This window comes from Triplophysa rosa, linkage group LG14 (assembly GCF_024868665.1).
Source record: "Triplophysa rosa linkage group LG14, Trosa_1v2, whole genome shotgun sequence".
Classification (NCBI taxonomy): Eukaryota; Metazoa; Chordata; class Actinopteri; order Cypriniformes; family Nemacheilidae; genus Triplophysa; species Triplophysa rosa.
The window spans coordinates 8,779,139-8,793,776 of NC_079903.1; the positions used below are offsets into that span (position 1 = coordinate 8,779,139).

Sequence of the window (14,638 nt, forward strand, 5' to 3'; positions counted from 1 at the left end):
TCATGGCCGATTGTCTTGCCTTGCACAGTCAACTGGATGAGCCCGCGGCCCTCGCCGTACGAGTTGATGGCGTGGCAGGAGAAAAAGACAGAGTCCCCGCGTTCAGCTGGCTTTAGCTGCGGGAAGAGAAGAAGTGTATCGGTTAACGTCTTTGCTTCTTTCTTTATTGTTGTACAATGGGGATTTATTTCAATTTCTAAACAAAAACAGTTTTTTTAATAAACGTGTACGTATGAGCATGTGCCTCACCTTCAGTGTGGAGATGACTTCATCGCTCTTCTCATTGGGGCTGGTGGTGATGGAGTAGCGTGGGTTGCGGTCTGGGTCGATGACGGTGTCGCCCCGCTCCCAGCGGATGATGATGGGATACTCGCCCCGGGCGGTACAGTTTAACTCCTTGTTTTGACCCTTTATAGCCATGGTGGTGTTGGGGTGGGACGTGATCATGGCTGGAACTGCAGGAGAAGAGGTCGCAAGTGGACGAGAAGTAAATAAATGAAAGCAAAGTGAATTCTAAAGGCAGAGGTCAGTGTGAATTTAAGCCGACACCTGGCGTTCCAGTGAGCATTACTGTGTGTCTTTCTCTCCACCTCCTAAATCACTTTTCACACTCTCTCGCTCACTCATTTCCCCTAAAGTAACTCCTCTCCAGCAGTGCCTCTCACACACACGCACACACACACAATATCGATCTGAGGAGGGTTCCGCTGTTTTGTTTTCATCACTTATTCATTCCCTCCTCTTTTGACGAGTGAAACGGATAGAATTGAGGGAGTCAGAACAGAGGAACGATTCAATCAATAACACAAACACTGAATCAGAGAAAGAGAGAGAGCGACACACTGTTAGACATGAAGAAAATTGGGATCCTGTAAACACAAAGCTGCTGATAGCCACAGGGTTTGCATGGAAATGTAAAACTGTGTTCTACTCATTACTTGGTAAGTAACAACACATAACCAGCAAGTCAGATTTATCCCAATGCAATCTATATACAACCCCAGAGTTACATTTATAAAACTGTCAAGAATGTAACACTCTTTATTTTCATTATATTATTTAATTCATTATTAAATTAAAAAAGATATACATTTTGCATAAAAAAACATTATTTCGTTATTTTTTTGTCATATTATATTTTGTAATAAAAATATATCAAAATATAGGAAAGGAGATAGGAAATGTTTGCATTAGAGATGCACCGAAACTAAATTTCTAACCCTAAGCGATACCGATAGTCGATTATTTAGATCGATATTTGCTGATGCTGATATTGGTGGTTATATTAACTCGCATGAACTATATTCGGAAGATTATATATTATAATAATATATATACCGTAAAAATTTCTTAACTTTCTGAATATTATTGATTCTTATCATGACTATTAATATTGAACATAAAACTGGTGATGTTTCTTAACATTTTCTATACACAGAGCACAAATTCATTGCATTTTCTTGTCCTCTTTTGATTGACAGGATATATCGGCCCTGATCATCAGCTGTTTTAAAACTATCCATAGTGGGGAAAATTGCTTTTATCAACTGATATTCAGGGCTGGGGAGTAACAAAATACATGTAACTTAGTTACATATTTAAAATACAAAATTTGAGTAACTGTATTTCATTACAGCTACTTTTAAATGGGTGGTAATCAAGTTACAGTTACATGTGAAAAGTATTTTAGATTACCAAAGTGATGAATTTTAATGTCATTTATTTCATTTAAACATTAATATAAACTGTAACAGGCAATTAATGTAAACAACAATTGGTGATTCTCTAACTCTGACAATCTGCAAAAGCATTCTAAAAAGCAGTTATGCTCATAAGTTTCATACCCCTTGCCGAATATGCAAAATTTGAATAATTTGAACAAAACAAGAGGGATCTGGGTTTGTAGAAATTGCATGCTAATATTATTTAGTACAGTCCTGAATAAGTGTGATGGTTGTTTGTGAGTTTCTTGTTTAAGTAATTTTTAGGTAATTGCGACTTTTTGCCTCACAGTTCTGACTTCTCTCACAATTGTGAGTTTATAACTCATAATTCTGATTTCTTTTCTTAGAATTGTGGACTATAATGTCTAGTGAGGGAAAACTGTAAAACTGATGCCAAGTCCTCTGTTTGATGATCCCTTTGTTTTATGTACCTTATTAGTATTCCAAAGTATTTAGAAAGTAAATTACAAAAATTGTGCAATCTAACGAAATATGTTACAGTTTACTTTTTAAAGCATGTATTTTGTAATCTGTAGTGAAATACATTTGAAAAGTAACCTTCCCAACCCTGCCAATATTCATATCGGTGCATCTCTAGTTTATGAATAATGTGAATATTATTTGTGCCCTTTTAAAAATATATAGTTGTGTTAAGGTGTAGTGTACATCATTGCAGTATATCTAGTACACAAGGTGTCAGAAAAGGATAATTTATATTACAATAATGAAAATATATTATTTTGTGCATTACAGTAATGATAATTAAAATGGAAAATATGTTTAATTATTGTCAAAATTATGTCAGAATGCAAAAACTCTTAATGACCTCTAAAAATAGGTCTTTTTTTTGATGTTGTGGTAAAATATGACATTAGTTTTGAGACGGTAGAAGGCTCGTGGCTTTGTGTTAATGAATACACTCGTGCATGTTATTTTCAATGCGTCTCGAGCTGTAACTCAAGCCTGGGGCAGTGTTGTATGGACGCGGGTTTTCTGCACTCTACATTAATGTGAGAAATCGATATTATGGATGTGGGCAGAACAGATCGTGTGTCTGATCTAACCATCAGTCATGAGATGGCCTTACAGAATCGGTTGTAATGTTCTATTAATGTAAATGAGCTTGGTCGGACTCAAATCTCTTGTTTTCACTTAAACACACACACAAATACACAGACACTCCTGGCAACTACTGTATATATAAAAGACAAAGGCTACTTGTATGTCTTGCTTCAGTATGACTGATATATTATAAACTGACAGGTGCAGGTGTATGTATGCTTTTCTGTGTGTGTGTAGGGCTTCTCTGTGTGTGTGTGTGTGTGTGTGNTAGTTTATGAATAATGTGAATATTATTTGTGCCCTTTTAAAAATATATAGTTGTGTTAAGGTGTAGTGTACATCATTGCAGTATATCTAGTACACAAGGTGTCAGAAAAGGATAATTTATATTACAATAATGAAAATATATTATTTTGTGCATTACAGTAATGATAATTAAAATGGAAAATATGTTTAATTATTGTCAAAATTATGTCAGAATGCAAAAACTCTTAATGACCTCTAAAAATAGGTCTTTTTTTTGATGTTGTGGTAAAATATGACATTAGTTTTGAGACGGTAGAAGGCTCGTGGCTTTGTGTTAATGAATACACTCGTGCATGTTATTTTCAATGCGTCTCGAGCTGTAACTCAAGCCTGGGGCAGTGTTGTATGGACGCGGGTTTTCTGCACTCTACATTAATGTGAGAAATCGATATTATGGATGTGGGCAGAACAGATCGTGTGTCTGATCTAACCATCAGTCATGAGATGGCCTTACAGAATCGGTTGTAATGTTCTATTAATGTAAATGAGCTTGGTCGGACTCAAATCTCTTGTTTTCACTTAAACACACACACAAATACACAGACACTCCTGGCAACTACTGTATATATAAAAGACAAAGGCTACTTGTATGTCTTGCTTCAGTATGACTGATATATTATAAACTGACAGGTGCAGGTGTATGTATGCTTTTCTGTGTGTGTGTAGGGCTTCTCTGTGTGTGTGTGTGTGTGTGTGTGTCCAGCCAAGCATCTCGAAACCTTCCCGCAGGCATCAGTCTGAGACGTAAAAGCCCATCTGAGGGCTCTTCTTGAACAAAGACTTCAAACACACACTAGAACAAACCATCCCTGCCAATGCAGGTCAAATCACATTGCAAAATCATTGAATGTAGTATGTGTGCAATCTAAAATACACTTCTATTTTTAAATACTCTATTATGTTTTAGTAATAAAGGTATTAAAATTGTATTCTCGAAAAGAATGCAATAACAAAAATGCATGATTTGTTGATTTATTCTGTTCTGTTCACCTCCAGTAATATACCCTTGAAGTCTTAGCTACAGTTTTTTTTTTAATTCAGAGCAGACATTAAAGTGATAGGTCACCCAAAAATATAAAAAAGAAGATATTTTGAAGAATGTTTGTAACCGAACAGCATCGGCACCCATTCACTTCTATTGTATGGACACAAAACCAATGCAAGTCAATGGGTGCCAGTTAACAACGTTCTTCAAAATATCTTCTTTCGTGTTCTGAGGAAGAACAAAAGTCATACAGGTTTGAAATGACAAGAGGGTGAGCAAATGATGACAGAATAACATTTTTTGGGTGAACTATCACTTTAAGTGACACAGATGTGCCTGAGAGGTTAGACGTACTTTTTACGGTCAGCATCATGCTTTTGCTGATGTCAGAGCCCACTCCATTGCTGGCCTGACACAGGTAATACCCCCGATCCTCCTCCAGCACGTGACGAATCAACAGAGAACCGTTGGACAGAATCTGGATGCGGCCCGTAAGGGGCACCGGGTGGTACTGCTGGGGGTTCCCAATACCTGAAGAACAATGATGGAGAGAATTTTGTGCAGTTAGAAACACAGAGTGCATGAGATTAGATAATGTCCTAATTGACTTATGTAAATCGAATTTTCTTTCATTTGGAGACAGAACCTTTGGCGTGCTTCCAGACGACTTTGGGTGGGGGGTAGCCTTCCACAGAACAGTTGAGAACCTCAGACTTTCCGTAGATCCCATCCTGATTATTGGGTTGGACCCGAAAACGAGGAGGAACTAGGACAGACAAGACAGCAAATTTTATTAGGAGATGCAGATAAAGAGATTTGTGAACATGATGTTTCTTGTTTTATTCCATGAAAAATTCCAGTCCAACAAACATGAAAATCGGTGTTAAATGATAGGTTGACCTAGAACCTAGAAGCCCTCTCTCTTGCTCACCTGTTACTATGAGCTGTCTCTCTGAACTGACAGTGGCGGCGTCATTGCTGGCGATGCAAGTGTAGTTTCCGTTGTGCTTGAGTGATACTTTGGATATCTGTAGGGAGCTCATGAATTCCTTGGTCTCGATGGTGACCCCGGACGTCCCCGACACGATCTCCTGCCCGTCCTTTCGCCAGGTGATGCGGATGGGCATGTCTCCGGATGACACCACGCACGCTATGTACATCAGCTTGCCGATGGAGGTGGGCGGGAAGTCGAAGGGCTGGATGAGCGGAGGAACTGAGGAAGAACGAGGGAGAGATCTGCAATGTTAAAATTCATGCCCTTCCATGATCTGCAATGTAATCCTGACCCTCATCACCCTCCAAAACGACACACGCGCACACACTCACATCCCACCCCTCCAGCCCATAATAGCTGCTCTAATTAGAGCCCAATTGGCATGGGGAATAATGGCATTGCCATGGAAACAGAGGTGGGGGGCTCCATCGGAGACATCTGGGGGATTTAATCTGGGGCTCGTTAAAATTCAGCTAATTAAATCAGAGACATGACAAGACAGGCAGCGCACTATAGCGACTTCACACTGGAGTCAGTGTTCTGTTGTATCGCTACACACATACACACACGCATTCACGCAGACACACACACTAGACCTCGCTGTCTTGGTGCAAGCGCCTTCATCCCCTTGTATAGACACACGTGGTGAAGATTCAAAACCTACCATCAGAGCAGCTTCCCTTTCATTTCCATTTAACATACTGAAAATTACACCCCCCACGTGCACACATACACATGCAAAGTACACTCGGTAATTGATGAGTGGTTGTAATGCTGCAGAAGGCCTGTAATCCTGTTAATCAGAGGTTATTAGTGTTGTGCTTTTTTTCATGGTCTTTGTGCCAGTGGAAGGGAAAGACCATCTACGGCCTTCATCACCCGCCTACAAGCTAAACACACACTGACACCACCACAACACACGCTCTTACAACAAAACACACCAAAGCTAACAGCACTTTATGACAGCACTTTTAGTACCAGGTTTAGTGAAGTTTTAAAGATGAACCATTGTACAATGGACATGGGGGGGGGTTATAGAATGCTAAACCTTCTATCAAATAAACCCTCTAGAGCAGGGGTGTCCAAAGTCAGTCCTGGAGGGCCGGTGTCCTGCAAAGTTTAGCTTCAACCCTAATCAAACACACCTGAACAGCTAATCAAGGTCTCACAAAGCAGACTAGAAACTTTCAAACAGGTGTGTTGAGCCAAGTTGGAGCTAAACTCTGCAGGACAGTGGCCCTCCAGGACCGACATTGGACACCCCTGCTCTAGAGTTTTCACAATTATCATTAGTTGTCATTACTGTCTAAAACGCCATTCGGGTGTTTAAATGAAATCATAAATGACAGAAAAATGTACAAAAAATATACTGGTGAAAGTGTGCTTCCTGGATGATAAAAATCAATGTTTAAACAAATACAAAAATTCAATAAAAATTGTATTAAAACATAAATAAAAAATAATCACATCCTGTCAATGGAGTTCACTATTTGTGACTGACCTAATTAAATATGACTGAAATTGTAAACACATTAAACTTTTAAAAAATTATTGTTATTATTATTATTATTATTATTAAAAGCTTTAACTTAATTGTATAAAATATTTGGTTAAAGATTGAGGAACGTTTATAAATAAATGTATTAAAGAAATAATTAAAAGCAATAATAATAATAATAGTAACTATTAATACTAATAATACTATTATTGTTATAAATATATATATTTTTTCATTATATTTAAATACATATTTACAAAATAAAAATAAACTATAAAAATATCACTATTACTATTATTATACACAGAACCCATTCACACAGAGTTTAATCAAATATTCGTCATTTGCCATGTTTGGATATCTCAATAATAAAAATGCTTTTGAATAAAACATTTCAGTACATTCCAGACATGGTATGAGAGAGTTCAAAAAGAAGAATTCCTTTATAATCCTGTTACAATGGTTTTTATGCTAAACATTTCTAATTGGTTGTAATAGTTACAAAATGAGATTCAGACCACCTCACACTTCTGACTTTGTAGAAGGTTTTAAAACTCCACAAAAATCATTGGCAGCAGTTGCTAACCTTTAACAGTGACGTAGACGGTTTGGCTGATGGACAGCTGTGGTTGGATGAGCACGCTGCACAGATACGCCCCCTCATCCATACCCTTCTGCACATCGCTCAGCTTCAAAGTGCCGTTTTCGTACACGACCTGACGATGGTTGTCTGGCAACAACATCCCGTCTTTATACCACTTGATAGAGTAATATGGATAGCCGATCACACGGCAGTTAATAAAGGTGTTACGACCGGCCACGGCTGTGATGTTCCTCATAGCCCGGATACTGGGAGGACCTGCAAGGGAGAGGAAAAAGGGAAAGAAAGAGAGAGAGAGGAGGAAAAGTATAGCAAAAAGAGGGATGCAGAAGATGAGGCAGACATAAAGGGTAAAAGAAGAGGATTCAAGAGAGAACAAGAGAGTCATAGAAGGAGGGAGATGGAAAAGAGTTGTTTTGTAAAGATATTTGGGGTAAAGGAAGGAGAAAAGTGGGCGGAAGAGAAAGGAAGAGCGAGTGATGGAGAAGGAGGGGGTTAGAATGCCCTTGGTCTTCACAGCAGACATTGTGGTGTAAGAAGTGTGTGTGATTGTACACATCTAAAGTTTTAAAGTGTCTGGTACTGTATACATCATTATTTATAGCTTGGCAAAAAGGCACGCAACATAGAGATCATGCCATTGTTTAACCTCAGAGACTGAATGGGGTGTGTTTCTGTATGTATAGCTTAATACACCAAGCCGAAGGTTTAATCAGATACATTTATGTGTGGTGTAAACTTAATTATAAAGTAAAATCTAAGGTGTTTGTTTAGACAAAGTGAAAATAAATGTAACATTTCATTGCAACATCCCAAAACAAACACATATAGGATTGAGGACTGTGAGAGCAGAAGCCTTCGAATTAATTTAGCGATTTACCAATGCCGCATGCTAGCTTTAACGTTATTTCAAATGCACATTTTTCTAAACTACTGTGTCCAGTGTAAAACACTGTTACACCAACAGCAAACTAAACACTGGAGGTTGCCATCTTGCTGTATGGGACCCTTGTTGTTTTAAGACTAATACTAACTTTTATTTGTTTTTGTCTTTCTTCCTGTAAAGTTTCGCTGAAACAATGAAACATTGTGAAAAGCGCTATATAAATAAAACTGAATTTAATTGTATTTATTTGTTGCTAGCACACGTTTTTTAAACAACTCAACAGATAGCATAAGCCCCCCTGTCTCTATTTCCATTTGTTGTCACTAAACAGTTGAAGACCAAAACCACTGTACAACTAAATTAAAAGTTTTGAACTAAAGTGAAAATAAAATCGGCACCAAATTGTCAACTCTCACTGAAAATTGCTTCATTCAAATCACTCTCAATGTAAACCATTCCATTAACAGAATAGTCCACCCAAAAACTTCATTATTTACTTAACGTCATGTCATCCAAACCTTAATGCTGTTTTTTTCCAGGAGAATATAAAAAACCACACTCCTGTTTTTCCATCGAATGAAATCCAGTTTTTTTTTACAAAGTGTGTGGCCCGATGACTTGGAATGACATCCTTTTTAAACGCTTTTTACCATTTTTGGGGTCGTTGCATGGATGAAATTGACTGAAAATATATATAATATATAAAATATATCCTCAAGGATCGGTTTTAGGACCCTTGCTATTCTCTATATACATGCTGCCCCTAGGTAACATTATTAGAAAACATGGAATTAGTTTTCATAGCTATGCAGATGATACTCAGTTATACATATCATCTAGACCGGACAAAACCTCAAAATTGACAAAACTTGAACAGTGCGTTCAGGACATAAAACATTGGATGACTAGTCATTTTCTTCTGCTAAATTCAGATAAGACAGAGATATTACTTATCAGACCAAATACCTGTAAACAGAATATTACAGATTACAACTTGCAAATAGAAGGATGCACTGTTACCTCAGCTAATATAATTAAAGACCTTGCTGTCACCTTGCACAGCAACCTGTCTTTTGAAAACCACATCTCAAACGTCACAAAAACAGCCTTCTTCCATCTTAGAAACATTGCCAAACTGAGGAACATTCTATGTATTTCTGATGCAGAAGAACTAGTTCATGCATTTATGACTTGACTACTGTAATGCACTACTTAGTGGTTGGCATCAGCATTAAACAAACTACAGTTAGTTCAAAATTTTACCACATAACACACATTTTATCATCCCTACACTGGCTACCCATTAAGCAAAACATACATATGATGCATACCAGTATTATCTCTTGTTTATAAGTAAATGAACAGCAGCTACGCTAATTGTTCTCTCTCTGCCCTCGTCCCCTACCTCTGGATACCCGAGGTAACCACGGATTATGCTGGCTCAAGTAGGACCACCTGGTGTCATCCTCCTGTGAGAGCCTGCGGACTGACTGACTATCAGGATACCCATCCAGAGGAAACTACACATTACACCAGCACCAGCTGATCCTCACGTGCCATTCTCGTGGAGAAGCTGTGGACTTCATGTGCCATCCTCATGCGAGAACTTGTGGACTTCATGTGCCATCCTCATGCGAGAACTTGTGGACTTCATGTGCCATCCTCATGCGAGAACCTGTGGACTTCATGTGCCATCCTCATGCGAGAACTTGTGGACTTCATGTGCCATCCTCATGCGAGAACTTGTGGACTTCATGTGTGCCATCCTCCTGCGAGATCCTGTGAATTTAACTGATCATCCCAGCCCAGGCAATCTGAGTTCACACTTTCTACATTTTGATAACATTGCCAATCTTTAAAATTTAGACAAGGTTAAATGAAAAAAGTAAAGTATGACTTTCTCCAGGATTCTGCTCTCAGCTCACACACAAGGATGGAGGGGTGTATGGATGAATAGATGGAGGAACACAATGAATATGTGAATGGTCAATGTATGAAGATGCAGAAAGAACAAATCAAATAAATACTGAGGATAACTGTCATGTCGGTAGCTTACCCTGCACTAAAGAGACATTCATACAGGACACACTGCTCTCAACCCAGCTACATAGAATGCAACAGAAGAGCAAAATTGAAAGGTCTGGATGCATGTTTATCAAATCTGAACTACTTTTTACTTGCCACTGTGTCTTAGTCATGGCTTTAAAAGTGCAAGTTGTTAAAATATGAATAGTTCTAAAATAAGATACTTCCTCCTCTTGCAAGGTTTACTTAAACTACTAACTAGTTGGCCCTAACAGACAACTAGGCTGCGAGTCAAAATACTGTGCCACAGCAATTTGGATGTTCCGGCTCGTGGTCCTTTCTCGACTCCTGTCCTCTCTCTTACACCCTGTACGATTTTCTGTCATCTATTTACTTGTCTATAAAGCTGCAGGCAAAAAAACAATAGCTCAATAACACATGTGAGTCTCTCAACTGTACAACTTCATGGCTTGAAAATGATAAATAACAAAAAAATGGTTCTCTGACCAAGAAAGGTTGAGTACTGCTGGAGAAGCTGAAGCAGTAGAAACAAAACAGAGAATACTAAAGATGAATCAGGTGGCAAGAGAAACCAGAGGCACGAGAAGACGGAAAAGGACATTTTGTTTGGCTCAAAATGGAGGGTGGCTCCGTTTATAAACGCAACAAATGCGACAATGGGGCATATGGAGATTTTATGCACACAGATATTCTCCTCTCTAAAAACCCACTCCTCATCCCAATGTCTCTCTCTTCTTCTGTAGCTCTCTCTTTTTCTCTCAGCTCAGCGTGCATTGTGCTTTGAAGTCACCGCTCTGACAAGTCAACCCTGATGTATTATTCAAGAAGACTGTCGCACAGTATCCCCCTTCTCTCTTCTTCACAGTTATTCACCCGCTCTCTTTCTCCTTCTCACTATTTCTTTTGTTCTCAAACATAATATATGAATGTATGAACTTCGATAAGGATCCAGGCAGGAAGTGAGCGCTGCTATTGTGCTGTTCACGAGAAGAATGGGCTTGATTGCTCACGAACGTCTGTGTTTGTTAAATATTATGTTAAGAAACTTATCATCTCAAGAATAAACGTGTTTGACAGATAGGAGCTCTGTTTCAAAACCTGGCAAGATGCCTTACAGTAGGCTACAGGCAACTGGCAATGACTTCAGCATTTTACCCCTCATAAATCAACATACTGTAAGTTTGTAAGCAATGAAACCACTTCTGCCACATTAATAAGATCAAATCAATAGGGTTTGGTGATAGCATGTTGCTAAGCTAACAGCACAATACTGTTACAGGCATTAAACTGCATCACAATGAAATTTAGGGTAAAATAATAAAAAAACCTTTTCAATGCTAGTCAAGTTTTGCTTGCCTCATCCATCTATCAGGGAGCTTGTTGCAAGGCATTCTGGGATTGTTTTTTCCACAAATGTCAACAAAAGGCAATGCTAACTTCAAATTTTGCCAAAATTTGGCATCTTAAAGGCAGTTAAGATTGAGTTCAGATGGCTACCTTCACGTCAGAAGTGTGCGTAAAACAAACAAAAAAATCATGGTTTTACTATAGACGTTTCAGCGGCAACAACATAAACAAACATTATGTGGCCCAAACTTAAAGTCACCATGAAATCAAAAAGGGAAATTCTTAAAAGTGTTTTACACAGTGTTGCAGTGATTATTATAAATGATTTATCCGTGCACACCATTATATATTTTTTATTAATTTGCAGTTGTAATCTTTAATCAAAAACATTAAGTTCCTCTCCCCCTCTAAACAACAACTCTTTACCACATGATGTAAGCAACAAAAAAGAGATAGGATAACACTGACTGTCCAATGGCCAGGCATTTTTAGCCCCCTCCAGGCCCAACTTACAAAAAAAAAGGGAAGGGCAAATTAAAGCCCTGCCCTACATTTTTTTCTAATTTCAGAAGCCGTTTCACTCGGCTATACGTCACAATACGGAAAAGAAGTCAATCGCAACTTCCGTTTCTTGGTGACTTTAAGAATCAATAACTGTTGAGTAGTTTTAAATGTATTTAATACAATTCAAATAAAACAAAATATTACTCTAAATTAGCTACTATAAATTAAATATATACTAAATTGTTACATTATAACCAAACACAGACCGGAAGTTAACTTCGGGTCAGCTGCGTACATCCAATGAAACTGTCTATAGTAACTGTAGTAACCATCGATGGATTACCATTTGAGATTCACCACAAATGTCATGGTTAAACCATGGCTACCAAAGTGATACAATGGTAAATTTGTGGCTACTATTGCATTACGACAAATAGGCTACCATAGTTACTGTGGCTACTGTAGTAAAAGTATTTTATACACCTATTTAGAAAGCTCAATACGTTTCGGAAAACAGAGCAAGGGTGTGTGACAAAGCCAATGCTGTCAGTATGCATGAGTATTCTGCGGTCAGAGTGTATTAGTCAGTGTTTTAAGACTATACGAGTGTGTCCATGGCCGTTGGTTAGCGCGCGTGACTGTGGCTCACTGGCGCTGTTGTCTCACTCTCACTCCAATGATTGTTCTGGCATGTCTCCTTAAAGCAGACAGATCTGTCATAACTGAACATTTCAGAGAGAGAGATGAGAGAGGAGAAGTTGAATTCAACAGGCCTGTCAACATGACTCAATCAGTCTTAGTCTAGTCTAAGACGATCCGCCCACACTTCTTTGTAACTGACCATAAGATGAATACAGCACACAGGAGTGAATGGTAGTTTCTTGATCAGGTTAGCTCTTGGTTAATTTTAACCAAACTTCTTTTCTTGTCTTTCTACTCTTCTCCAAGAACTTCACCTCTCTTCTCTTTTCCCCAAAACATCTTCCTCTTGTCCATTTTTCTCTCCACTTTACTTCTCCTCTAATCTTCTCTCATTCCTCATCTTTTTGTCAATTCTGCTCTATTCTTTCTTCTTATCTAATCACTCACCCTAGGACCCCTCTCCTCCCCTCTCAGTCTGGTTTCTTAGCTGACGTGTCTTTATTCTCCCTGGCGTGAAGGCATGTCCTCGCTGCCAGCTCTCCACTCTGTCCCAGAACAGCCAGGACGCCACACGTGTGCCAGCCAGCCGGAGACACCGAGACAGAGACACCGTGTATGTGTGAAAGAGGAGAACAAAGACTCAGCAGATGGAGAGACAAACAGGAGAGATGGAAGAAAGAGATGTAGAGACGCAAGAACGCACGCGCATGAGCTGACAGTGACAGAAAACGCACAGGTGACAGCACCGTGACAAACAAACAACATGAGACACGCCACCCACACACATCTATCCACCCACCCCACCCACGCACGCACACAATGACACTTGAGTCGGATGATTACTGGAATCGAGATGAGGTGGGGGAGTTCAGGGGGTCAAGGGTTGGGGAGGTGGCGGGTTATAACCCTAAACGTCTGAGATTGAAAAGTAGACAGGCACCTCTTACGTTTATGCGCGCTTGGTACTCGGCGCTACCGGCCGAGTTGCGTGCGGCGCAGCGGTACACGCCCCCGTCGCGGATCTGCGGGTTGGTGACGTTGACGTGCGAGACAGTGGAGCCGTCGGAGAGCGTGTACTGGCTGGCCCGGTGCGCCGAGTCCCGCGCTACCGGCTCATCGTCTAGCGTCCAGGTGATGGTGGGGGGAGGAGCACCTTTGGCCGCGCACATGAGAGAGAAGGGCTCGCCGGGAGCTACCACTCGCTCACTGAAGGACGAGACGATCCGTGGGGTGCCGTCTGAAAGGAAGAGAGAGAGAAACGTTCAGAACCAAATGAATGTACACCTCACACAGCACAAAAGAATTATCTGAATTGTTTTAAATTTATGTAAAATTTTGAGCTAATACTGTTTTCAGACGTTTTAGTGGGGTTACACAACTTTTAGAAAACACTGAAAATGCCAGTGTGGATGAAGAGAATTTTTAAACAGTCGAAGCCGTTTTCAAATGTATCCAGATTTGTAGACGTTGCTTCCCAGATAGCACAGGTACGTCTGTAAGATGTCTGCTAAAGATCTAGAAAAGATCTGCTGTGTAAAAACATCTGATAAATGTCTAAGAAAGGGAAATTTAACATACATTCTAAATGCACCTTGTAAATGTCTTTATGACATCTGTCTTGCGTATGTAAGCGCTGACATCAAATTGATGTTTCCAAGATGTATGTGTGCAATCAAGGTTTAGTTTGAATTCAATTTATGTTGCTTTCTTTTGTAAATTCTGTTGCTTTCCAAACTCGATGAGCCAAAACACCTGAAAAGCACACATACATCTGGGAGACGTCTATTTGATGTCTGCATTTACATCTGCAAGACGTATTTATTTGTTTGTTTGGTCACCTGCAATACGTCTCGGAGACATCTGCTGTCAGATGTCATAAAGACATCTAGAAGATGTCTGTAAGATGTTTATGTTTCATAATGTATGTAACTGTTCTTTCTATGATGTTTATCAGATGTTTACACAGCAGATGTTTTCCAGATCTCCAGCAGACATCTTACAGATGTACCTGTGCTATCTGGGAAAAAAGGGAGTTAGGATCCA

At 39.3% G+C, this 14,638-nt stretch overlaps 1 protein-coding gene across 4 annotated transcripts in view; it reads right to left on the minus strand.

Annotated features, from left to right (window-relative positions):
• LOC130565118 (cell adhesion molecule DSCAML1) overlaps positions 1 to 14,638 on the minus strand; it is a 130,513-nt gene that overhangs the window by 22,961 nt on the left and 92,914 nt on the right. For all 4 annotated transcript variants that reach the window (XM_057351682.1, XM_057351684.1, XM_057351683.1 and 1 more), the window contains exons 7-13: positions 13,536 to 13,832; positions 7,156 to 7,428; positions 5,009 to 5,290; positions 4,724 to 4,843; positions 4,432 to 4,608; positions 250 to 455; positions 20 to 116 (exon numbers count right to left, since the gene is read on the minus strand). In XM_057351682.1, the coding sequence (XP_057207665.1) occupies positions 20 to 116; positions 250 to 455; positions 4,432 to 4,608; positions 4,724 to 4,843; positions 5,009 to 5,290; positions 7,156 to 7,428; positions 13,536 to 13,832 (1,452 nt within the window). The remainder of the gene's footprint in view (positions 1 to 19; positions 117 to 249; positions 456 to 4,431; positions 4,609 to 4,723; positions 4,844 to 5,008; positions 5,291 to 7,155; positions 7,429 to 13,535; positions 13,833 to 14,638) is intronic.